We start from the raw sequence: 24,804 nt of genomic DNA on the forward strand, positions 1-24,804 counted from the left end.
CTGTAACTGAGGAGCTGCTGGCTTGTGAAATTCAGCAAAGAGTCTCTCATTGATGAACACACCATTTCCTTTGGACTTCTACATCCTAAACCAAACTCATCAAACAATAAGTGCATGTACAATGTTGGTCGGCACAACATTGTAGGCCAAAAGACTGCTATAGTGTTTTAATATTCAATATCAAAGCAGCAATCTACTTAGTTCATCTAGATGTCACTGGCAAGATTGTTATTTTATGCCCTAGCTGCCGCTGAGAAGTAGTTGCCTTGTACCATTGCTTCCTGTAAGTTCAAAGTACATTTATTATCAAAGTATGTATACTGTGTACAGCCTTGAGATTCGTTTCCTTACAGGCAGCCGCAAAACAGAGAAACCCAAATTTCCCAATGTGCAGAGAAAAAACAAGTCGTGCCAACAATAAAAGCAAGGAAATGGCGTTCAGAACTAAAGTCCAGGAAAGAGAGACCGTCCACAGACACGAAGAGCAGCCTTGGTTCAGTGCAGAGCCGAGTAAATGCAGAGCAGCGAGCTAACCCGTCCTGGCCCTCGCCTCCAGCCTTGACACCCTGACTTTTCCAGTCTGACCCGACGCTTAAATCGTCGTCCAACTATCGGGTTCTGTTGCCTCGAAATGCTCTGGGGCCTGGACCCGACCTTTCCAATTTGGCCTGGCACTTACATCGTCATCCAAACGTCGGGTGCCGTTGCTTCGATGGGCCTGGACCCCGCCACCTTGATTCGGCCTGTACCCGACCTTTCCAAATTCAGCCCAGCACTTAAATCAATCAAACTTCAGGTCTTCCCTCACTTCAGCGATGGCCCCACTGCCTCACCTTGCCCCATCAACTGGCCTCCAAGTCCAAGGAGAAGTTGCATGCTATTGCTTGTGGTAATAGTTTATCATAAAAGGTGTGGTTAACAAAGTGCGTAGTTGTTTTCAGTCTTTCATTGGCCACCAGCAAGTGGTCGCTGAGGTTAAACCTCGAACTTATAAACAATTGCAGGTTCCATTTGAGGATGAATGAAGGGTCCTTTCTCTTGATTGACATGCAGTACGCTCAGCCATGTATGAGAGGGCGGCAGCTCCAATGCGACAGCGTTGGCATCCAGTCAACGGTCAATACTGATTGATCACAATCCAGGGGCACCAGTGCATTCTAGTTTGACTCACACCACGTGCATGTACGCTACAAGCTGTCACCTTGTTGCCCACTACAGGCATCAGGTCCCAGCACTTCTGATTAATATAGCATTGGAGGAACCAGTGGAAAGCGCTGCTGACATTAAGGATCGGACATGACCTCTTTGACCAGCATGATGGACATCTGCAGGGCTCACTCCTGCTTCTATTCCATAACTTGCTTTCTGGATTTTCATGGCTGAAAATAGTGTTCAGAATTCGAGCGAAACTTCTGGAAGGTAGTTCTTTCTGCAGGCATGTTTATGGACATTTAAAAGTCAAAGTTTAAAGTAATATTTAATTTCCTACTGTATAATCAAGGAAGCCATTACTCCTGGACACAAAATGAGTTAATTCTGGTCAACACACCAGGTGTCCTCCACTTGGCAGGCTGTGGCGTGGGCAAGTTTACACGGGCCTTCTTTAAACCAGCTCATTGTGATATAGTTGATGCATGTAAAGGCCAGTCAGTAACCTTTGATAGAATGAGTTACAAAGTACATGAGCTCCGATTCAGGTATATTATCACTGACATATGTCGTGAAGTTTGTTGTATTGCAGCTGCAGTACAGTCCAGTACATTAAATATGAAGTGTATTTTAAATGACAATAAGAGATATTGTGTATATATCGAGCAAAAATAGTGAGGTACTGCTGATGGGTTCGTGGACTGTTCTGATGGTGGAGGGGAAGAAGCTGTTCCTAAAATGCTGAGTACTGATCTTCAGGCTTTTGTTCCTCCTCCCTGATGGCATTAATGAGAAGGGGGCTTGTCCTGAGTGGTGGGAGTCCTTTGTGATAGGTGCCACCTTTTTGAGACAATGCCTGTTGAAGATGTTCCCAATGTTAGGGAAGCTCGTGTTCATGATGAGGTTGGCTGAGGTTGCAGCTCTCTGCAGCGTTTTCTGATCCTGCGCACTGTCCCCCCCCCCCCACCACCCCCATACCAGTCAGAATGCTCTCCATGGTACATATCTTGAGATGTTCTCAATGGGAGGAACGAAAAGCTGAGCCAGCCCTGGATGTGTATTTCATATCTGGATCCACCTGAAAGCCAGTTACGTTAGGAACTGGTGTACCTGCTGGATCTGCTCTACGTCGAAGTTCAGATGTATGGTCAACCTAGAGTCCCGCTCCAGTGATGGATGCTAGTTAAAAAAAATAAAGCTTGATGCAGGACGTGAGGGAAAAGGACCTACTGAGATAAGTCAGAATGAATCAGATGTTTAAAAAAAGGCAGTCAATGCAACCCCAGTTGAGAAGGAAAGGCCAGTAGCTTGTGACTGATAATCTGTAGCTTCTCCTCGATAATCTGGAGACTACCTTATGTTTGACAGGTTACCAGCCCAGTTAACGCAGCAAGGTGATCCACGGGCAGCAGGTTCTTGGCTGATTCTGAATAATGAAGCCCTGATAATTGTTGGTATACTCACCGCCAGTAAAAGACTCTGTCACATGATCCTAGAATCTGATCTACAGGTTGTGAACAAGAGTTTGCCATCTCTTATTTTTAAAACTTTTTGTTGCCAGCAGATCTTCTCTTTTTTATGTCCGAAACAAGCTTTTCTGTTTTGTTATATATTAACGCGTCTCTGGGTAGGGAAAGGACAAAAATACATGTATAGTTAATGTACAGCGAGCACTGGGTGTTAAATTGCTGATTGTTGGTTTGAAAACAATTAGCCATTTACCGCCACTAATTGTCCCAACGTTTAATGTTGGGACACGATGCTCAGCTGCACTAGTGAGCACTGGGGGGCAGTTTTGGAAATGGTGCCGCTAACTTTAATATTTGTGATTCTTTCTTCTGCTTTTCCAGAGAAATTGAACTGTCTGCTGTGCCCTACTTGCACTGTGCTCACAGAGCAATGAGTAGCTAGAGTGAAGTGAAGTTCTTACAGCCTGCTGTAACAACATCCAATCTGACACCATAATGCGATAGCCAAATCCTTTCCAGGAGCATAAAGGCAAAAATAAAACAGATATATCGTTGGTTCCCAACCTAGATAGAAATTGTGATCCTTCTCGTTGAATTAGCACTGACATGCCTCATTGTAAGTCCTGTCCAAATACTCAAGGCTGGTATTGCTTGCGTCTGGCAGGTGCTTGGAACGGGGATCCACACTGCAGACAGTTCAATGTCTACCAGCTGGACCTGATCTCTGTCCCGCGTGGGGCTAGCGGCAAAAGCTGGACATGAAATAAATCTAAACCCTCTGTTGTTTTCTGCGCAGCCTCAGACAAACAGCACCAAAAACAACGTAGTAACCAGTCCCAAAGGAAACATTCCCTGCCCTGCACTGGTACTGCCTCTCTTCTTCTTATACCATCTTCCTCCACAGGTACTGTTGAACCATGGCTGAATGTGAGGGCTTTCTGTCCCCTAGGATGTTGAGTTGAAAAGGTTTTTCCACCTTGAAAATTGAAAGGCACGGTTTCTTTTCAGTCAGCAGCTTAATAAACATGGAAGCCGATGAGGCCGGCTGGGTATCTCACCCATTCCTCTCCAGTATATGACAGTGAGTGTGTTACACGATTATCTGGCCATCTTGCTCAATTGAATGAGCCATCAAACATCGCTGGGGGCCTGGCCCCACCATTGAGGACTAGCTGAAAGCCATGTTTCACAAGTGCCTCCTGTTTCAGTTTGTCTTGCTGTTCCTTGTACTGACTTTTCCTCTTTGCTAATGAATTTGATGTGATTCTCGACAAGTCTGTGAATGGTGTGTTAGTGACAAGAGGTGCTCAGTGACAGTTCTCATCAGGAACGAGGGTTCACTTTTAATTAAACGTTACAAATAGATCTTGGCTATTTCACCTCATTACTCGCCATTCTGGAGGGGTGGGGACGAGTCATAAAACTGCCAGTGGTAGTATTTTACTGTGCCCACTCTTGTGGTTAGCGTTGATACGGGAAAGCTGGGCCTTCTGGTTCACATCTTCCCCCGTCCCCTTGTGAGGTTAGTGGGGGGGGAGGGGTGCAATGGAAAGCAGGAAGAGTAAAAGTGAGTCTCTCTCACTAGTGTAAACTGGGAATAAAGTACAACTCAATGACTGGATCTAACCAGACCAATTTCCACAACTTCCATTTGCATGGGGCTGCACAATCAGCTGTTGAAATTCACAGTCTGAGTTCTCGGGCAAAACAAAACTCTGGAGTAGTGTGAAATTGTCTGCTTCAAACAGTTGCTGAAGCCAGGTTATTCGTTAGCATGCTCGGACTTTTAATTATACAGAACTGCAAATCACCGAGCACTAAGTCATTGAAATGGTGTTGGTTATTTTTTGTCAATTAACATCACCCATTTTCCTTCCCACTGTGTTCTGAGGATTGATTTCCACTCCACCACTAGCACTTCTCTCAGCTGCGAACAGTGGACATAATTTAAAACCTGGTTTCATTCCGGGAAATCAGAGTTAGAGGAACTGGGTCAAGGTTTTGTTTGGTCCCAGATGAGACAGAGAGCAGCACCATCATTCTGCAGTTCACTGCCAGGCCACGATAGCAGGGTCTTTCCATTCAAGACCCGATTTGTGATTCATCCATACTTTATCCATTTCTCGCCACTCAGAACTGTTCATTTTTGGTATAATTTTCCTAGCCGAAAAGTTTCTTTTAACCTCTCTCTGTTTATGACCTTTTATTTTCTGACTTCCTGCTTTTATTTTTGTTTTGGTTTGAAACCCTCTTCCTCCTCACTAAAATTTGCTTTTCTATATCTACCTTCACTCTCTTTAGGAGCCACAAACTACTGTCATCCATAACCCTGTGGATGGGATAAAGGTACCATCTGTCTGTGGTGTAGTCTTTCCCAATTTGTCGTTTTCTGTTGTGGGAACTGTTCCTGTATACGAGCTAGGTTTTGACTGCAGTGTCTGTAAAATAAATGTCTGAGGGTCTCCCTCTTGGTAGCTGCTGAGGGAGACTGAAGATCAGAGTTTGGCACTTTTGGTCTGCTTTTGGTGAAGGGGAGTTTCTACTTTCTTGTCTCTCTGTTGGTTGGTCAGTGTCCCCTTGATTATGTGTTACTCTGTTTCTTTGGCCTCTACTCACAACCTTCCCTTTGGTCAGGGACTACAACACGGCTGTCAAAGAAGGCTCTAGCCTTCAGTCAGATATGTTATCGGCATTTTTTTTTGCCCTGTAGCAAGGTGAAGAGAAATCTGTATGACCTTGGATTGAAAGGCAACAACAGCTCCAAAAGGACAAAGTTCATGCCTTCTGCCGTAATTTTATAAAATGTTTTGTGTTGGCTCTAAATTTTGGAATAAAGGTTCCTGTTTAATTTTCATCCAGTAAAAAACAAACATTCCCAGCCTGCAGTCAGCTGGGGGTACATTTATATCTCACTGCATGTGTGAAATTATAATTCCGGCCACCGAAAACCATTCCATTCTCCCTGTTACATTAAAGATCCCATAAAAAGGATCAGGGAAGAAACTGAAGGTGGGTGACCAGATCATTAGAAACATAGAAACATAGAAAATAGGTGCAGGGGTAGGCCATTTGGGCCTTCAAGCCTGCACCGCCATTCAGTATGATCATGGTTGATCATCCAACTAAGAACCCTGTACCTGCCTTCTCTCCATACCCCCTGATCCCTTTAGCCACAAGGGCCATATCTAACTCCCTCTTAAATATAGCCAACGAACTGGCCTCAACGGTTTCCTGTGGCAGAGAATTCCACAGATTCACCACTCTCTGTGTGAAGAAGTTTTTCCTCATCTCGGTCCTAAAAGGTTTCCCCTTTATCCCTAAACTGTGACCCCTCATTCTGGACTTCCCCAACATCGGGAACAATCTTCCTGCATCTAGCCTGTCCAATCCCTTTAGAATTTTATACATTTCAATAAGACCCCCCGTCAATCTTCTAAATTCTAGCACATTAATCCATCACATTGTGAGTTCTGTTCCAACTTCTGAACAGAAACTTTCCCGGTTGTAAAGATTGACGTAGGAAACTAGGTGTAATTAGACGCTCTGCGCTGGAGACATTTTGGGAACACCTTTGGGCCTGGCCCATCACCAAAAACAACCAGGCAGCAGTTTCTGAAAGACAGTTTCATTCAGATTGACAGAAAGGACTGAATCCCGTTGTCTGGCAGGTCAGCGCAAGCTTTTGTTTCTGGATGAGCCCGACAGTGGGGATCAGCTGTGAAGCTCTGTTGTCAAGAAAGTGAGTCATTTCCATGTCCAGCTCTACTCAATGGAGTCAGAGGTTTATTCATGTGCCAGCAAGAGTGTCAGGAAGTAGATGTAGGTACAGTCTCTTACAGAATAATCCCTAATTTGGAACAATGATAGATGAAGTGCTCATTAAATAAATTGGGTAATTTTCTAACAATTACATCACTGAAGTGTCCCTTTTCTCAATCCCTTCACAAGGAGGCTGAAGGAATATTCTTCAAACCCTAATGGTCCCAATTCTCTTAGCAGAAAGGCAACAAGAACTAGAATGGGTGAGGATTACACTTGCCAGACCTCAGCCCGTTTAATGTTGGCACTTCCGCTATCCTTCAGCAGTGGGATCTTCAGAGAACGTGGGCCTCAACTCCCATTAAGCAGCCTCTGCATAATACTGGCAAGAGGCAGACAGGCTGTGTGGATGCTGTTGACCTCGCTCTCAAGTCAAGTGACTTGTCTGCGGGCCTTATGTTCTCTGATAATCTCACTTTTTTTGTTGTAGAAGGACTAGTAATTAAAATGTCAGTAACTTTAGGGACACAAGAGACTGGGATCTGGAGCACCAAACCCTGCTGTAGAAACTCAGCAGGATGAGTAGCTTCTGTGGAGGGAACAATTGTCAACGTTTTGGGTACGACCCTGCATCGGGACTCAAAGGTGTGACAAATCCTTTCATCCCACTGCTTGGTCAATAGCCATGTCTCTATTTAAAAGGAAAATCCATGGTTTAATCCCCCCATAAACTGGACCCCTTTTCCTTCTCTGCTCATCTTCATGCTCTCTCCTATCCTGTTTCGCTCAGTTCTTAAGCTTTGTCATTTTCAAATCACCGCTTTCCTTTCCTTTTTTTGTTTTCTGCACTGAGTTCAGTATTGTGCCGTTAACACTGTGCCAAGCAGCGAGCTTGCGGAGGATCGTGAGTGACGACTTCTCTGTTTTGTCTACAGGAGTCTTCGGACAGCAGCAACACAACAATCGAAGACGAAGATGTTAAAGGTAAGTAGTGTGCTGACGGTGGATTTCAGAATGTGCCATTGCAAAATTGCAGCGTCTTTAGAACAAGGTTACGTGGATTGATTGCATCCTTTGATCTTGTGTTTATTTGGGACAGTTCAGTTGAAGAGACTTCATTTAATTACAGGGTATAATTTTACCTGAGATTGCTGGTTCTACAGGTACACATGGAGTAGGGGGAGACAGGGAGCCAAGCTGTCTCCCCAGGAAATATTTTGTGTGATTTATTGTTACTTAGTGATCCAGAATGGTAACTTGCCCTTCCGGCCCAGCGAGCCCATGCTGCCCAGTTACATCCAAGTGACCAATTAACCTCCTGACCCATCTGTACACCTTTGGAACGTGGGAGGAAACCAGAGCACCCGGAGGAAACTCACGAAGTCACGGGGAGAGCGTACAAACTCCTTACAGACAGCGGCGTGAGATGAACCCGTGTCGTTGGCACTGCTGACCGTGGGGGCTGCATGGATCGATAAGAAGGGTGGCCAGCAGGGCACGCCAGCCATGGGAAATGTGAAACCAGAGCACAGACTGGAAGCACCCTGCACGTCTGGCAGCGTCGGAGGAGAAAAGGGACGCAGTTCCGGAGGGGGCAAAGGAAAGTGTCGCAAATTGTCGGCACTTAAAAACCAAGCACAAGTGGGCAAGGGGTGAGAACTGAAACTGTATGGGAGAAAAATGGATTGGCTTGTAAATGGAGCTGGGGGTTGTTGGATGGAGTCAGTGAGAGAGAATGTCTGCAGGGGCTGGAGCGGAGACAATTTGTGCTGGATACCAGAAAAACTCATCAGTAGAGGCTGACTGTATTGGAGGGCAGGTTGCAAATGGATCTCCCTCCCTCACTGCTGTAGGAAGTTACCTGCTTTTTCCTGTACTCGGGGAGAGGTGCTCCCTCAGACTGAGTACTTTGGATAGCATGGGGTTGTCCTGGGTAGACCCCAGAACAGAAGGATATGCTTCACTTCACTTCAGGTAAGCAGTGTGTTTAGATGGTGGTCAGGTTGGGAGGAGAGGAATCTGAGGTACTCAGGGTAAGGTCAGGGTGGGTTTTAATCCAGTACCAAAGCTATCCTTAACTGCCATATCCTCCTGGAAATGCCAGTATATCCCTCTGACTTCCCTACTTCCCTACTTCCCACTCTCTCCCCTCCCACTCTTCCCCCATCCATACTCACCCTCCCACACTTCCTCTGCCACTCCCCCATCTTCTTCTCGTCTCCTACTCTTTCCCTTCTCCCACATCCCCACTCTCTCTCTCCATCATCTTACTTTCTCCCCTTTCCCACGCACCTGCTCCTCTTCCTCCTCTCTCCAATCCCCTTCCTACTCTCTTCCTCCTCTCTCCCCTTCCCCTTGTCCACACCCTGCTGCAGTCCCCATCCTCCTTGCCTCTTCCCCTCTTCCACACCACCTACTCTGTCTTTCTGCAATCCCTTCTCTTCTCCCCTTCCCCTCCTTCTCCCTCCCCACCCTCCTGTTCCCTCTCCCCACCCTCCTCTTCCCTCTCCCCATCCCTCCTCTTCCCTCTCCCCATCCCTCCTCTTCCCTCTCCCCATCCCTCCTCCTCCCTCTCCCCATCCCTCCTCCTCCCTCTCCCCATCCCTCCTCTTCCCTCTCCCCATCCCTCCTCTTCCCTCTCCCCATCCCTCCTCTTCCCTCTCCCCATCCCTCCTCTTCCCTCTCCCCATCCCTCCTCCTCCCTCTCCCCATCCCTCCTCCTCCCTCTCCCCATCCCTCCTCCTCCCTCTCCCCATCCCTCTTCCCTCACTTCTCCCCCTCCCCCTTTCCCACTCTCCCTCCCTTCTTCCCTCTCCCCCTCTTCTCCCCTTTCCCTCTCTCTTATCCCCTCCTTCTTCCTATCCCTTGCTTTCCTTCTCACCACCTTCTCCCACCTGTCACTCTGATTCCCTGCGTGTTCCCATTCTCTCTCTCTGCCCAAGAGAAAATGAAACTTCTGGTGACTTTTAGATGGGTCTTGTATTCAGAGAGCTGTGCTAACCATGTTTGGAAATCACAGAGGCTATTTTGATCAGGTGTTGGAGGCCACTGATTGGAAAAGTTGGCTGGCTGAGCTTGGATAGAGAGCTCAGCATTTCACTTGGGGTGTGTCCAGGCGCATTCGTGATGCAGTGAGGCCTGGTAGTGCGAGAGGTTGGAGCAATGGATGACCTCCTCCTCTTCAGGGTCTGAGATCTTCGCGAAGTCTCAGAAGATAGTGAAGGTATACCATTTGCCCTTGTTGTGAGGTGCCGAGGGACAAGGGGAGTGGGAAGGTGATGGGCAGAGAAGGCTGCAAAAACATCTTTTGTCTGTTTAACCATGGGTAGGGTGGTGGAAGCACAAAATGGTGCAATCTACAAACAAATGGGGGGGGCAGGGGCTGATGGAATTGAAGGTGAGGTTCTTGGAATGGGTGGGCTGAACAGTCCCCTTCTGTGCTACAGCCATTACTTGATCACAATTTTGGCAGGGAGGGGGTGCAAAGTGCTGAGCATGGTATCTGGGCAGCAAGCCAAGCTGGTGAAGGGAAGGAACTTGCTTCATTGCAAAGGCCATCATCTGGTGGTGGGAGGCAGAGGATGCGAAGAAAAACAGTGCAATGGCTTACAGGCTCTGTGATGGAGAGAAGTGTAACTCAGTGGGGAAGAAAGGACGTGGTGAGATTCAGAAAGCACGAGTGAAATCATGTTGTGACATTGGTCAGCTGTTACTCAGATGTCACTCCACCCTTTAAGAACGGAGGGAGGCAGAAGAAAGGAAATTATAAGTCAGTTAGCCTGACTTTAGTGGTTGAAAACATTATTAATGATGAGGTTTTGGGGTACTCGAAGGCACAAGATAAAACAGGCCAAAGTCAGCATGATTTTCTAAAGGGGAAATCTTACCTGACAGATACGTTGGAATTCTTTGAGGACTAACAGGCAGGATAGACAACCAAGAGTCAGTGGATGTTGCTTATTTGGATTTTCAGAAGGTCTTTGCCAAGGTGTTGCACATGAGGCTGCTTAGCAAGGTAAGAGCCTGTGGTATGGAAGATGGGTTGACTAGCAGGAGGCAAAGAGTGGGAATAAAGGGAGCCTTTTCTGATTCACTTCTGGTGACTAGTAGTGTGCCACAGGGGTCGGTGTTGGGACTGTGTCTTTTTACTTTATATGACGGCCAGTGTGACACTGATACAGCTCGTCGGAGGTCCGAACTCAGTTTCGGCATCCTCTGTAAGAAAACTTGTACATTCTTCCCCGTGAGTGCGTGTGGGTTTCCTCCGGGTGCTCCGGTTTCCTCCTGAAGTCCAAAGACATACCGATAGTAGGTTAATTGGTCATTGTAAATTGCTCTGTGATTAAGCGAGGGGTTGCTGGGGAGGGGGGGCAGGGCTCGTTGGGCTGGAAGGGCCTGGTCCACACTGCATCTCTAGAAAAAACAGGTTCCATTAACATTCTAAATCACCAGTACACTGCAGCTACGAAGATTAAAGAAGTTTTTGTTGTTTCCTGTCTGGCCCTGTAGTTTTCTCTGCAGGATGTGTAGCTTCAGGTTAGGATGGTGCACTGGCTGCCTGCTACACTTATTCTACACTGGCCAGGGCTTGAGGTTATTTTGCATTAGGTGGTCCCACTGCAGGTCCTGTGTCTGCGTTGCACCTGTGGGTTGTGCGGGGCTGCCAGGCTGAGGTGGGTCAGTAGGGGCCTCTAGCCTCACATTTACATGCGCTGTTCCCTCTGATTTTCGAGAGAGCTACAGCGAAGAATTTGCTGCAGTCCACGGGGGCAGTGATGGAACCACCTCTGACGTGCCAAAACCATTTGACACCAGGGTGCTTTCAGCAATCTCTACCTTTACCAGTGCTTGCAGTGCCAGGCAAAGTTCAAGCTGTGTATACTGTGTGCAACCTTGAGACGTGTTTCCTCACAGACAGCCACAAAGCAAGGGAACCCAATAGAACCCATTAAAAAAGACCATGAAGCACCCGATGTGCAGGGAAAACAGCAATCCGTGCCAGCGGTAAAAATGAGCGTGTACCATTCGGAACTGAAGTTCGCGAGAGTGAGCTCATGGCCACGACGCCGGTCGCAGCTGATCCACGAGCACGTCTCAGGCCACAGCCTCAGTTCAGCACAGAGACGAGTAAACACCGTGAACAGCGAGGTGAACACCAGCCTATCGCTCACCTCCGGCCCCAACGCCCTTACCGTTTCAGTCAGGCCCAAAGCTTAAACTGACCAAACAGCAAGTTGTTCCTCGCCCTTGGGCACAGGCCCTGTTGCTTCGATACATTCTCTGGTCCAGGCCCCACTGCCTCGACTTAACCCCTGCCCGACCCTTCCCATCTGGCCCAGCACTTCAGTTGGTCAAACATCGGCTCGCTGTTCACTCTCAATTCTGGGCCCTGCCGCCTTGACTCAATCCGACCCGTAACTGACCTTTTCAATCTGGCCCGGTGCTTAAATCTGTCAAACATTGGCTTGTTCCTTACTCTCGGGCTTGGGCCCCACCACCTTGACTCTGACTTGCCTTTGTTCTGCCGCTTCAAATCGGCTCCAAGTTCACCCCAGAAGTGGCCAAACATTGGCTCATTCCCTATTCTCAGGTCTGGGCCCAGCGGCCTCAATTTGGCCCATAGCCACCGCACCACTAACCATCCTGCGGCTTTGAGACTTCAGTTCACACTGCCAGGTTGTACAGGCAGTTCAAACCCTCCAAAAGGGAAGTTACAGGCTATTGACTGCAGTGAATGTTTTACAGAAAAGGACTGATGAATAAAGAAGCTAATAGTTTTGTTTGCTGCCAGTGAGTCGTCACTGTATTTCACCCACGTCATCTTAAATTGGAAGTTTTAGATGGTTTGAACAAGTTCTGTACCATGAAGTCTGATGATCAGTTATGATGCTAGATGGGAAGTCTAATTCAAGGTACTGCTGCATCAGCCTTAGCAACATTGTACCCTGTCGCATCAGATACTGTCGGGTAGGCACCCATTCCACTTCAAGCAGGTTTCTCACTGTTGCTTCCACAAAGGTTAGATATGGTCCTTGGTGCTCCAGACATCGAGGGCTATGAAGAACCAGGAGAACATGACTGTGCTTGGATCATCCCATTGACTGGCAGAGCCAGTTCTATTTTCTTTTTGCCTTTTGAGGTGCACCAAAAGGAGCAGAGGAATGAAAGGTGATCTTATTCAAACCTCCCGAATATTGAAAGGCCTAGATAGAGTGGACACGGAGAGGATGTTTCTGATAATGGGGGAATCTAGAACCAGAGGGCACAGCCACAGAACAGAGGGACGTCCCTTTAGAACAAAGATGAGGAGGGATTTCTTTAGCCATCTGTGGGTTCGTTGCCACAGATGGCTATGGAGATTGTTTGTGGTATATTTAAAGCGCAGGTGGATAGGTTCTTGATTAGTAAGGGTGTCAAAGGTTATGGGGAGAAGGCAGGAGAGTGGAGTTGAGATAATCAGCCATGGACTGTGGAATGGCGGAGCAGACTCCGTAGGCCAGATGTCCTGGTTCTGCTCCTACGTCTTCTGGTCTTGTATCACCCTGACGTTCCTTGGAAACGGCAGTGCGTGTAAGCAAAGGATACCCATCTGCACGCATACACTCAGTGTCCTTCCTACTGCGGGCTGAACCATGCACTGTAGTCTCAGGGTGGGGCTGTGGTTGGCCTGCACTGGAGGTGGGACGTAGGTGCCGATGGATCCAGACCAAGGAGATGACGGTAGGTGCGAGGTGCCTCGACCCACCTGTTTCTGGTGCAGCCTCTGCAGAGCCAGCCTTCTGCACTGGCCTGTGTTTGAAAGAAGAATAGATTCGCTTTCCTTGTCGCTTTACGTACGTCGAAAGATCCAAATGTACAGCGAAAGGCGTCGTTTTGTGTCGACAACCAGCACAGTCCAAGGGCCAGTCCACAAGTGTCCCTGAGCTACCCGTGCCAACACAGCAAGCTCACAACCATACAACTTTGGAACATGGGAAGAAACAGGAGCACCTGGAGGACACCCATAGGTGGTCTCGGGGAGAATGAACAAATTCCTTACAGACAGTGGCAGGAATCGAACCCCGACTGGTAATCACTGGCACTGTAAAACAATTGTGCTAATCGCCATAATACCATGCCAGCCGTTCTGCCTATTACCTGCGCTACTATTAACTACTCTGGATAGGCCAAAGCCAGCATAGTTTCCTGAAAGGAAAATCCTGCCTGACAAACCTACTGCAATTCTTTGAGGAAATTACAAGCAGGATAGACAAAGGAGATGCAGTCGACATGTGTGTACTTGGATTTTCAGAAGGCTTTTGACAAGGTGCCGCACATGAGGCGGCTTAGCAAGATAAGAGCCGATGGAATTACAGGGAAGTTACTAAAATGGGTGGAGCTTTGGCTGGTTGGCAGAAAACAGAGAGTGGGAATAAAGGGATCCTATTCTGGCTGGCTGCCTATTACCAGTGAAGTTCCACAGGGGTCGATGTTGGGACCTGTGTTTTTTGCAACATATGTCAATGATTTAGACTATGGGATTAATGGATTTGTGGCTAAATTTGCCAAGGATACAAAGATAGGTGGAGGAGCGGGTAGTGTTGAGGAAACAGAGAGCCTGCAGAGAGACTTAGGTAGTTTAGGGGAACGGGCAAAGAAGTGAAAATGAAATACAATGTTGGACAGTGTATGGTCATGCACTTTGGTGGAAGAAATAAATGGGCAGACTATTATTTAGATGGGAAGAGAATTCAAAATGCAGAGATGCAAAGAAACTTGGGAGTCCTTGTGCAGGATACCCTAAAGGTTAACCTCCAGGTTGAGTCAGTTGTGAAGAATGTGAATGCAATGTTGACATTCATTTCTAGAAGTATAGAATATAAGAGCAGGGATGTGATGTTGAGGCTCCATAAGGCACTTATGAGACCACACTTGGAGTACTGTGGCAGTTTGGGATCCTTATTTTAGAAAGGATATACTGACATTGGAGAGGGTTCAGAGAAGATTCACGAGAATGATTCCAGGAGTGAAAGGGTTACCGTCTGAGGAACGTCTGGCAGCTCTTGGGCTGTATTCCCTGGGGTTCAGCAGAATGAGGGGGGATCTCAAAGAAACATTCTGAATGTTAAAAGGCCTGAACAGATTAGATATGGCAAGGTTATTTCACATGGTAGGGGATTCTAGGACAAGAGGGCACAACTTCAGGATTGAAGGACGCCCTTTTAGAATTGAAATACGGAGAAATTACTTTAGGGTGGTAAATCTGTGAAATTTGTTGCCACGAGCGACTGTGGAGGCCAAATCATTGAGTGTATTTAAGGCTGAGATAGATAGACTCTTGATTAGCTAGGGCGTCAAAGGGTGTAGGGAGAAGGCAAGGGAGTGGGGACGACTGGAAGAATTGGATCAGCCCGTGATTGAATGGTGGAGCAGACTTGATGGGCTGAATGGCCTACTTCTGCTCCTACATCTTATGATCTAAGTCAGCATCTGGAACCTTGGTGGTAGAAGTTACTGTAGAACCAGGCCATCATTTCCAGGCCTGCTGGACGTAGATTTGAACCAGGACAAGACTGCAGCGCAACTGAGAAGTAGCCCTGAGCTGCTCGGAAATGTGCTTCTTCAGTAGAAGTCTGTCATTTGCTTTAGACCAGTGCAGGACATGAAGCTCCACGTCCTGGCACTCACTACTTTCAATCACCCCATGTCTCTCTTCCTCATTCCACCACAACTGGCCACACTGATCTAAGTTCAGCTTTCAAGTCAAGTGTACAGTACTGTGTAGAAGTCTTCGGCACCTATACAGTGCCTATAAAAAGTATTCACCCCACTCCCCGGAAGTTTTAATGTTTTATTGTTTTACAACATTGAATCACAGTGGATTTAATTTTGCTTTTTTGACACTGATCAACAGAAAAAGACTCTTTCGTGTCAAAGTGAAAACAGATCTCTACAGTGATCTAAGTTAATTACAAATATAAAACACAAAATAGTTAATTGCATAAATATTTACTGACTGTCCCTTGGAGTACAGTTAAGTCAATCAACAGGAAATGGAAAGAATAGGGTACGGCTGTAAATCTGCCCAGAGCAGGACGTCCTCAAAACCTGAGTGACCGTGCAGGAAAGGTCTAGTGAGGGAGGCACCCTACAACTCTTGCACAATACTGTAGGTGGCATTGAATATCACCAAGGATTTTATACCAGACAGTCCACACCTGACTGTCATAGTGAGCTGCTGCTTCAAGTGCTGAGGTCCCCAGGGTACCTTAAGGGAGCGAGTCCCAGGATTCAGACCCAGTGTCGGAGAAGGAAGTCAGGATAGTGGTGTGACTTGGAGGGGAACCTGCAGCTGGGCGTGTTTCCTTGCACCCCCTGCTTTTGTCCTTTCTGGTGGCAGAGGTGCTGCTAGAACGTCCTAGGAGAGTGACTCGAGTGTGATTTGTAGATGGCGCAAACTACTGCTACAGCGAGGGAGCGGGGAATTAAACTTTCAGGTTGTGAATAGGAGCCAAGCAAGGATGCTGGAAGTGTAACCACTCTTCAGGGAACTACTCGGCAGTTCAGTTAGCATCTGTAGAGAGGGAAACAGAGTTAACGTTTCGGGTCTGTTCAGTGGCTGTGGATATTGTGCAGAGTAACTCGGGTTCAGTCTTAATACCTGCGAAGAGTTTGTGCTGTCGATGCTTGGGGAAGGTAACTCGAGGCTGTTGAAGTGATGCAGGCTGTGGAAATGTAACCAAGAAAGGAAAAGGTCAACTGTTGTCAGACCTACTGTAGGACAGGACTTTGTTGGTTCACCAACAAAGAAAGATGCGCTTGTTCTCTGTTATGTAGGAACAGGACTGGGTGATTCAATTGCCCCTGGTCTACCTCACCTTTGTGGAATTCCACCATGGACTCCATATCCTTTTAGAGCCGTAGAGTTATAGAGCACAGAAGCAAATCCTCAGGCCCATCTCACCCATGCCAATCCAGAAGCTGATCTGAGCCCCCATGTCCCTGTAAATCTTTCCAATCCACTTTGTACGCTCTCTGTGTACAACAGGACACTGAACTCCTGCAGACACGAAGGGAATGCATCAGCCCTGTTGGGAAGCCCTTACCCAAGCTCCCTTTGAAGGGACAAGTACAGTGCCTGAAATCTGAGCACTGATTGACATTTGGCGTACTGGGTGTTGAGTGCAAAGTGCAAGTTTGGTGGCGCAGACATACATCGAAGGCAGGAGATGCAGCAAAAGGATCTGGACAAGGTGGCCTATTGAGATAACTAAAGCAGCAAAAAATGCAGCTTCACTGAATGTGAGGCATTCAGTGAAATAATAGTGGTGGGAGCGTGCAGCGGATTCTCTCCAGGAGAACTGAAAAAGGAGCGGGGCTAAGGTGCACTGCAGTAAGTGGCTGATTTTTCGATATGTGGCCGGTATACCAGTGTGGAAATGCTTCGTACTCCTCCAAATTCAGAGTACCTCAGTGAAACAAAATATCCCGCTGACTCCCATAACTGGCCTGCCCTCAGGTGCGGTGTGGGTGATCTCTGAGCGAAGGCTGTGTATTCTGGAACAATGTGGGGGGGCATGTCCGCAATAAAGCAAATCCAAAACGTTGCTGGAAAATAGGAAGTAATCTTACGTCAAATATTAGACTCAAACAACAATAATATCTGGAGTAAGGTGACCACTTGGATTCCCTGATGAACGATGAGGGACCTGCCCCTAGATTCAGTGAAAGTGGTTTGTATTCACATTGAATGGATCAATATTGAAATTAGTGATTCATTCACTGGTTCAGGTGAGGCAGTGTGAATGGTGGTGATTCCCTCAGGTAATGGATTTCTCAGAGCAGAAAGTCAGTATGTGAGTGTTCTGACTTGATTGGTCACAGTCTGGGCAGGTCCTGGGGTTCCACTAATGCAGCAGGCGGTCACAGTCTGGGCAGGTCCTCACGTTACTCTGATGGAGCAGGCGGCCACAGTCTGAGCAGGTCCTCACGTTATTCTAATGGAGCAGGTGGCCACAGTCTGGGCAGGTCCTCACGTTACTCTAATGGAGCAGGTGGCCACAGTCTGGGCAGGTCCTCACGTTACTCTGATGGAGCAGGTGGCCACAGTCTGGGCAGGTCCTCACATTACTCTGATGGAGCAGGTGGCCACAGTCTGGGCAGGTCCTCACGTTACTCTGATGGAGCAGGTGGCCACAGTCTGGGCAGGTCCTCACGTTACTCTAATGGAGCAGGTGGCCACAGTCTGGGCAGGTCCTCGCGTTACTCTGATGGAGCAGGCGGTCACAGTCTGGGCAGGTCCTCACGTTACTCTAATGGAGCAGGTGGCCACAGTCTGGGCAGGTCCTCACGTTACTCTAATGGAGCAGGTGGCCACAGTCTGGGCAGGTCCTCACGTTACTCTGATGGAGCAGGCGGTCACAGTCTGAGCAGGTCCTCACGTTATTCTAATGGAGCAGGTGGCCACAGTCTGAGCAGGTCCTCACGTTATTCTAATGGAGCAGGTGGCCACAGTCTGGGCAGGTCCTCACGTTACTCTAATGGAGCAGGTGGCCACAGTCTGGGCAGGTCCTCACGTTACTCTGATGGAGCAGGCGGTCACAGTCTGGGCAGGTCCTCATGTTATTCTAATGGAGCAGGTGGCCACAGTCTGAGCAGGTCCTCACGTTATTCTAATGGAGCAGGTGGCCACAGTCTGGGCAGGTCCTCACGTTACTCTGATGGAGCAGGCGGTCACAGTCTGGGCAGGTCCTCATGTTATTCTAATGGAGCAGGTGGCCACAGTCTGAGCAGGTCCTCACGTTATTCTAATGGAGCAGGTGGCCACAGTCTGAGCAGGTCCTCACATTACTGTAATGGAGCAGGCGGTCACAGTCTGGGCAGGGCCTCACGTTATTCCAATGGAGCAGGTGGCCACAGTCTGGGCAAGTCCTCACGTTACTCTAATGGAGCAGGTGGCCACAGTCTGGGCAGGTCCTCACGTTACTCTGATGGAGCAGGCGGTCACAGTCTGGGCAGGTCCTCACATTACTCTGATGGAGCAGGCGGTCACAGTCTGGGCAGGTCCTCATGTTACTCTGATGGAGCAGTTGGCCACAGTCTGGGCAGGTCCTCACATTACTGTAATGGAGCAGGTGGTCACAGTCTGGGCAGGGCCTCACGTTATTCTAATGGAGCAGGTGGGCACAGTCTGGGCAGGTCCTGAGGTTCCACTAATGCAGCAGGTGGTCACAGTCTGGGCAGGGCCTCACGTTATTCTAATGGAGCAGGTGGGCACAGTCTGGGCAGGTCCTCACATTACTGTAATGGAGCAGGTGGTCACAGTCTGGGCAGGTCCTCACGTTACTCTGATGGAGCAGGCGGCCACAGTCTGGGCAGGCCCTCACGTTACTCTAATGGAGCAGGTGGCCACAGTCTGGGCAGGTCCTCACGTTACTCTGATGGAGCAGGCGGTCACAGTCTGGGCAGGTCCTCACGTTACTCTGATGGAGCAGGCGGCCACAGTCTGGGCAGGCCCTCACGTTACTCTGATGGAGCAGGTGGCCACAGTCTGGGCAGGCCCTCATGTTATTCTAATGGAGCAGGTGGCCACAGTCTGGGCAGGTCCTCACGTTACTCTGATGGAGCAGGCGGCCACAGTCTGGGCAGGCCCTCATGTTACTCTGATGGAGCAGGCGATCACAGTCTGGGCAAGTCCTCACGTTACTCTGATGGTGATGGCGGCCGTGTCCTGCCTTCTCCGTCCTCCATTTTCCTTGGTTGGTTCAAGCTGGAAACTTCCTCGTTTGGGTCAGCTAACCTGCTGTAGTTGGTGATACTCGTGGTCATCCCCTAGCTGCACCATCAAGAAGAGGGCTGGTGTTCGTTTGGTGGGTTGACAGTACGTGGAAGTGTACAGCACTAACGAGCCTTATAAATTCAAGCATGTTTAGCCCAAAATCAAGCTATCCAGACAGAAGTTTCATGGTGGCTTTCAAATAAAAGCTGTTCACATTTATGCAGCACTTTTCATGGACTGAGGTACCCTGAAACGTGCAGATCATGCTCCAGTACAACGGCAAAGTAGTAACGACCAGGTAGTAAGTTTTTGTGGTGTTTATTGAGGGGTAAATATTGGTGGTAACACTCCTCAATATAGGGGTCTTCTACATTGATCCGAGAAGACAGAGTGAACCCCAGTTAATATCTAGAGAGGAGGGTAATATTTCCCACACTGCAGATCTTCTCTCCCCCCCCCCCCCCCCCAGTACTGCACTGGAGCACGAGGCTTGATATCAGTCTTGTGAATTAGATAGACAAGCAAGGTTTGTTCTACCAGATTTAGCAAAACATGCACATTCTCCCTGGTATTATTCTTTCCCCTTTTCTCTAAATCTGTCACTCTTGATCCTGAATCCAACTCACTGTAATTTGCCATTTATATACAATTTAATGTTGTACTAATTTCATTAGGAGCATTCAACGTCACAGGACCAGCACGCCTGAGCAGGATTGAGTATTAAATCAGCAGTGCTTCCATTAATATTCAGAGGCTGCTAAAAGTGGAAGACATCAGCAGCCTCATTCTCACATGTCAGAACGTTCTATTATTGGGCTAAAAATAGCTTCAAGCTTGAGAAACGTGCCTAACCTAGCAAATCTTCTGACAGAATCTGTCACTTCTGCCTGAGAGCTTTACAGCAAAGGGGCAGGGTCGGCTTCCTGGCTGTTGAACTTAGACCCTGTCCTATCAGATAGTTACTGAGAAATGGTTAATAATGCAGATAAGTACTGAGCAGTCGGACGTTTTTCAGAGCAAGCGTTTGAATCCACGCTGACCTCATTAGCATCTCTCAGCGGGGATGCTGTTTCTATTCTCTTCGCAAATGTGATCCTATCAGTGGTGTTCGTTCGGAGCAGCCTCCCTCGAGCAGGCTGCAGTGTGTCGTGACGCTTTCTGGGGACATTGGGCGAACAGGATTTCGGTGCATTGTACCAAAGCACTGCCATATGACGGCATTGCTCGTGGCAAACAAAGTACCTGCATCTTTGGTAGCAGGGTGTAGCATCTTCAGTAAGTTGGGGGACCTCTGCTCCATCCACCAAAAACGGAAATTCCAAATGGCCAACCAGTTTAATTCCTGTTCTGACATGTCATTCTGTGGCCTCCTTTTTTGCCACGATGAGGCTACTCTCTCAGTGGAGGAGCAACACCTCATATTCTGTCCAAGTAGCCTCCAACCTGATGGCATGAACATTGATTTCTCCTGGTTATTTTTTTTCTCACCTTCCCTTTTCTTCTATTCCCCTCTCTGACCTCTTGCCTCTTCTCCTCGCCTGTCATTCACTCCCCCGGTGCCCCTCCTCCTTCCCTTCCTCCTATGGTCCACTCTCCTGTCAGATTCCTTCTTTTCCAGCCTTTTACCTTTCCCATCCACCTGGCTTCACCCATCTCCTTCTAGCTGGTTTCCATTCGCCTCCACCCACCCCCACCTTTTAATTCTGGCATCTTCACCCTTTCCTTCCTGTCCTGATGAGAGGTCACAGCCTGAAGCATTAACTTCTTATTCATTTCCATAGATGTACCTGACCTGCTGGGTTCCTCCAGCATTTTGTGTGTGTTGCTCTGGATTTCCAACATCTGCAGAACCTCTCGCGTTTATCTTCAGAGAAGGGTGTACGACAGAGTACCTACTGTGGGAAGGAAACACTCATAGCCCATGTATTCCCTCAATCTCCTCCCCCCTCTCTGGTCTGCTACGAGGAAGACACGCGAGGGTTCTGCGGGTGCCAGAAAACACTTTCTCTTCCATCCGCTCTGCAAAGACCCAGTTGGTGTCCCCTTGCGAGGGCCTAACACTTTTCCTACCCTTCTGAAGTTACAGCTGAAAGGCACCAGCTCCCAGTACTATCTGAAGAAAAATGCAATGTCCCTGATCTCCGACACTTTGTGTGTGGTTTATGGAAAAATATACTCAGAGAGAGTAGGGTGGGTGGTTCCAGTACAGGCTGCCCACAAGATGTATACTGCTGTGGCCAGTTCTACAAGAGGGTGGCACTTGCAAATGCGTGACTAGTGGAGAGTTCGCCCAGCTGTCAGGGGTGATGACAGGGGCAGATATATCAGGGACATTTAAGAAGCTCTTAGTTAGGCACGTGGATGATAGAAAAAGGGAGGGTTATGTCAGAGGGCAGGGTTAGATTAATCATAGCGTAGGTTAAAGGGTCAGTGCAAACATTGAGGGCCGAAGGGCCTGTACTGTTCTATGTTCGATGCCAGTCTCAGTAGGTTTCCTCTTGCCTTAAGGTCACTGAAGTGCGAACTCTTGCCTGAACTAGCGTAATGCGGTTAGGGCCTCAGACTCCGACTAAAAGCCAAGCCGGTCGGTAAGAGGTGAACAAGTCAAAACTGGCTGCTGGGCCCCCATCAGAGTCTCGAACTCCTGTGTTGTGTTCGGCTGGCGAACCGTGTGTGCAGGTTCAGTGTCACCACCGCGGTGCGTGTTTCCCACTTTGTGACTGGTTGCTGCAGGTTCTTCCACAGCTTTGTCGCCTCCCGCCGATGGAGATCTCTGCTGTGTCCTCTGTGTGTGTGTGTGTGTGTGTGTGTGCTTTTTGTATTCGTATTGTAGAAGTGTAACTGCTGAGGATGCCCAGAGTGCCGGCAATGAGTGTTGAGTGAACATGTCCTGTGCCCCCCACCCACCCCCACCTCCCGGGGGCTGTGTGACCTGACCTGGGAACATTCGTGGTGGTGAGCGCTCTGCTCCCTGGGAACCGGCCACCCCTTCCTGCAGCGCCAAGGAGACGACGCACTCCTCACTAGTCCCCTCCCACACACCCTGTGTTGGAAGCATGTGGCACTCCAGGGACACAGCTTGGGGGGGGGGGGGAAGGCTGGGGGGTTTCATTCAGCCTTGCTGTTTTCTGTAATCGCCATCCTGATTTAAAACAATTACCTTTTGGGACTTGCAGTGTTTCTGCCTTACCTGCATGTTTCCACCCAAGCTTCCATAAATTGCAAGACTTGGAACAAACTTTGAGCCTTGTCCCTTGGTTATTTTGGGGGTGGGAGGGCCCCCTTCTCCTCTCTCACCCTGTGTTGTTTGCCATCACTCATTCTGTTTACGGTGTAACATGCTCTGTGTGTTTGTTTTCATCGTCCTTTGCATGCTGCCTCCAGCCAAGGCCGCTGAGAGCAGTGCTGTAAGGAACCAATCTGGTGCTGTGCCTCAGGCCGAGGTGCTTCAGTCTTCACATCCTCCGCCTCCTGTACTCTGTAAGTTGTCTGGGCATGCTGTGTTCTGCATTTCACGTGACTGCCTGTGTGTGTGTTTCCAAGAATATGGCCATCCATAAAAAGCGAACAGCTACACCTAACACTGGACTGCCCAGCTTTGCCAATCAGGAGGGAATAAAGAGTCCGAACTCTTCCTTGCCCCCACCTCCTCTTCCCCACAACTATTTATAGATGCCTATGTTTGTCAAACTTACGAATAATTAATTAATTTAAAAGCAGCTAATTGCCCCAGAGTTTTTCTTTAAATCTTTCTGCACTTCACCCACATCATCTAGAAAAGTTGACAAATTCAAGCAAAATGTGAATTATTCTAACTGTTAAATAGTCGGTAACCAAAATGCCTTCTCTACATAAACATTGTAATCACACTGAAGATAACTTAACCCTCAATCAGTAAGCGTTGTTGAAATGTAAATATTATTCGCCTACAGGAAGCATTAAGTCATAAAGTCTATTCCGCCATACGCAGATTAAAATGTTAGCTGAGTGCAAGAGGGGTATTTAATTAATACATTCAAATCTAACATTTGAATTTAGGCAATAGTATTGGAAAAAACTGAAATAAGCTGCCGTCCCACCTCCCAATAAAGGAGAATAGAAATTGTTTTAATGTAATTTTAGTATCCCCAAAACAGTGGTTTTTAATTGCATAAGGGCAGCAATAAAATTAATTAATTTTATTTTCAGTGCTTCAATCACTCTGGTAAAGCATCAAGCTTCTCGCATAAATTACATTAGTAATGACACAAAAAATACCACATTTAACCGGAGTGATGTGACAGAAATGCAGATACAGTCACAGTTCTTTAAGTTTTTCTGTCAGTTACCCAAGCAGCATCACAGCTGATGATCAGAATCAGAAACAGGTTTAATTTCACTGGCATATGTCATGAAATTTGTTGTTTTGTGGCATCTGTACATTGCAATACATAATTTAAAACTATAAACTACAATAAGAAATATAATTATATTGCCCATGGCTTAAAAAATCTTTATCCATTTCACCATCATAGGATAGAAAACTTGCAAAATTCAAGTAAAATGAGAATAAATATGTTGTAATCATACAAAAGATAACGCTCAATCAATAAGTATTTTATTTGCATACATGTAATACAAAAAATACTAAAAAAATATAACACAAGAAAGTTTGCTGGAAATCCAAAGCAATACACACAAAATTCTGCAGGAACTCATCAGGTCAGGCAGCTTCACCAGAAATGCATAAGCAGTCGACTTTTCAGGCTGAGACCCTTCTTCAAGACTAATTCCTCCAGCATTTTGTGTGGGTAGCAAAAGAAAATACTATTAGTCATGGCAACTTATAACGGGACCCAAAAAAGCAGAAGAGGATTTTGTGCAAACTGACTTTTCTAATCAGTCAAATGAAAATTTGCTAGTACACTGACAAAATAAAATCTATTGTTTCTGGTGTTCCCTCAAATTAAACTATTCTGAAAGTAAAACAATCTGCTAAACTTTCTGTTAAATAAATACTTTAGCAACAAATTTTAAGTGTTGTAAGTTTTAGTTATTAATTAATTCAGTATACTTGAAAGTTAGCTGTTGTACTGTAGAGGGAGTTGGGTTGGTATTCTTCATGGAAAACTGATCTCTTTAATACAGTCCAATAACTTGATACAACAGTGGTAACAATAGATTATGGAACACTACAGCAGAGTGAAATATTGGAAGCTGCAATTGATTAATGATGGAATTACTTCCCAGCCCCTGTGCTGGAATCTAAAACAAATTAATTTATTGACTAATAATTTGGGATTTATTATGAATGGCCTAAGCTTACAAACTGCATGATATTCAGCTTCAGCACCTCTGGCTTAACCCATTGGGACTGTTTTGCGCCTGTCCTCATCCTGAGGTACAGGACCTCATGTTTGAAGTTGCATGACTTGTGATTTTGCTGTCAGATGATTGGAAGGAAAGGGTAGAGTCCATGCCCACAAGATCTGCCCTTCCAGACAAAGTTGCCCCAGTGGACTTCAGAGGGCATTGCTAAATAAAAAAATTGGATGCACCAGCGACATAGTCTTCTCCTTCCAGTGGAGAAAGGCTCAGTGTATCCAGAGAACAATGGTCAGCTTGTCCCATCCATCCAAGAGGTGACTTTTCCTTATATAGATACTGTGCTTGCATAATGTCACCAGCAGA

General features: G+C 47.4%; 1 protein-coding gene across 50 annotated transcripts in view; it reads left to right on the plus strand.

The window, feature by feature from the left end:
* Nucleotides 1-24,804, plus strand: part of LOC134350964 (calcium/calmodulin-dependent protein kinase type II subunit beta) — a 331,172-nt gene that overhangs the window by 268,759 nt on the left and 37,609 nt on the right. For 13 of the 50 annotated variants that reach the window (XM_063056869.1, XM_063056875.1, XM_063056884.1 and 10 more), the window contains 2 exons: nt 4,920-4,964; nt 7,313-7,361. In XM_063056869.1, the coding sequence (XP_062912939.1) occupies nt 4,920-4,964; nt 7,313-7,361 (94 nt within the window). Of the gene's footprint in view, nt 1-3,414; nt 3,484-4,919; nt 4,965-7,312; nt 7,362-22,518; nt 22,615-24,804 lie in introns of all 50 variants that reach the window. The other 37 variants (XM_063056868.1, XM_063056874.1, XM_063056873.1 and 34 more) reach the window with 5 other exon arrangements.

The sequence above is a fragment of the Mobula hypostoma genome, chromosome 8, assembly GCF_963921235.1.
Source record: "Mobula hypostoma chromosome 8, sMobHyp1.1, whole genome shotgun sequence".
NCBI lineage: Eukaryota > Metazoa > Chordata > Chondrichthyes > Myliobatiformes > Myliobatidae > Mobula > Mobula hypostoma.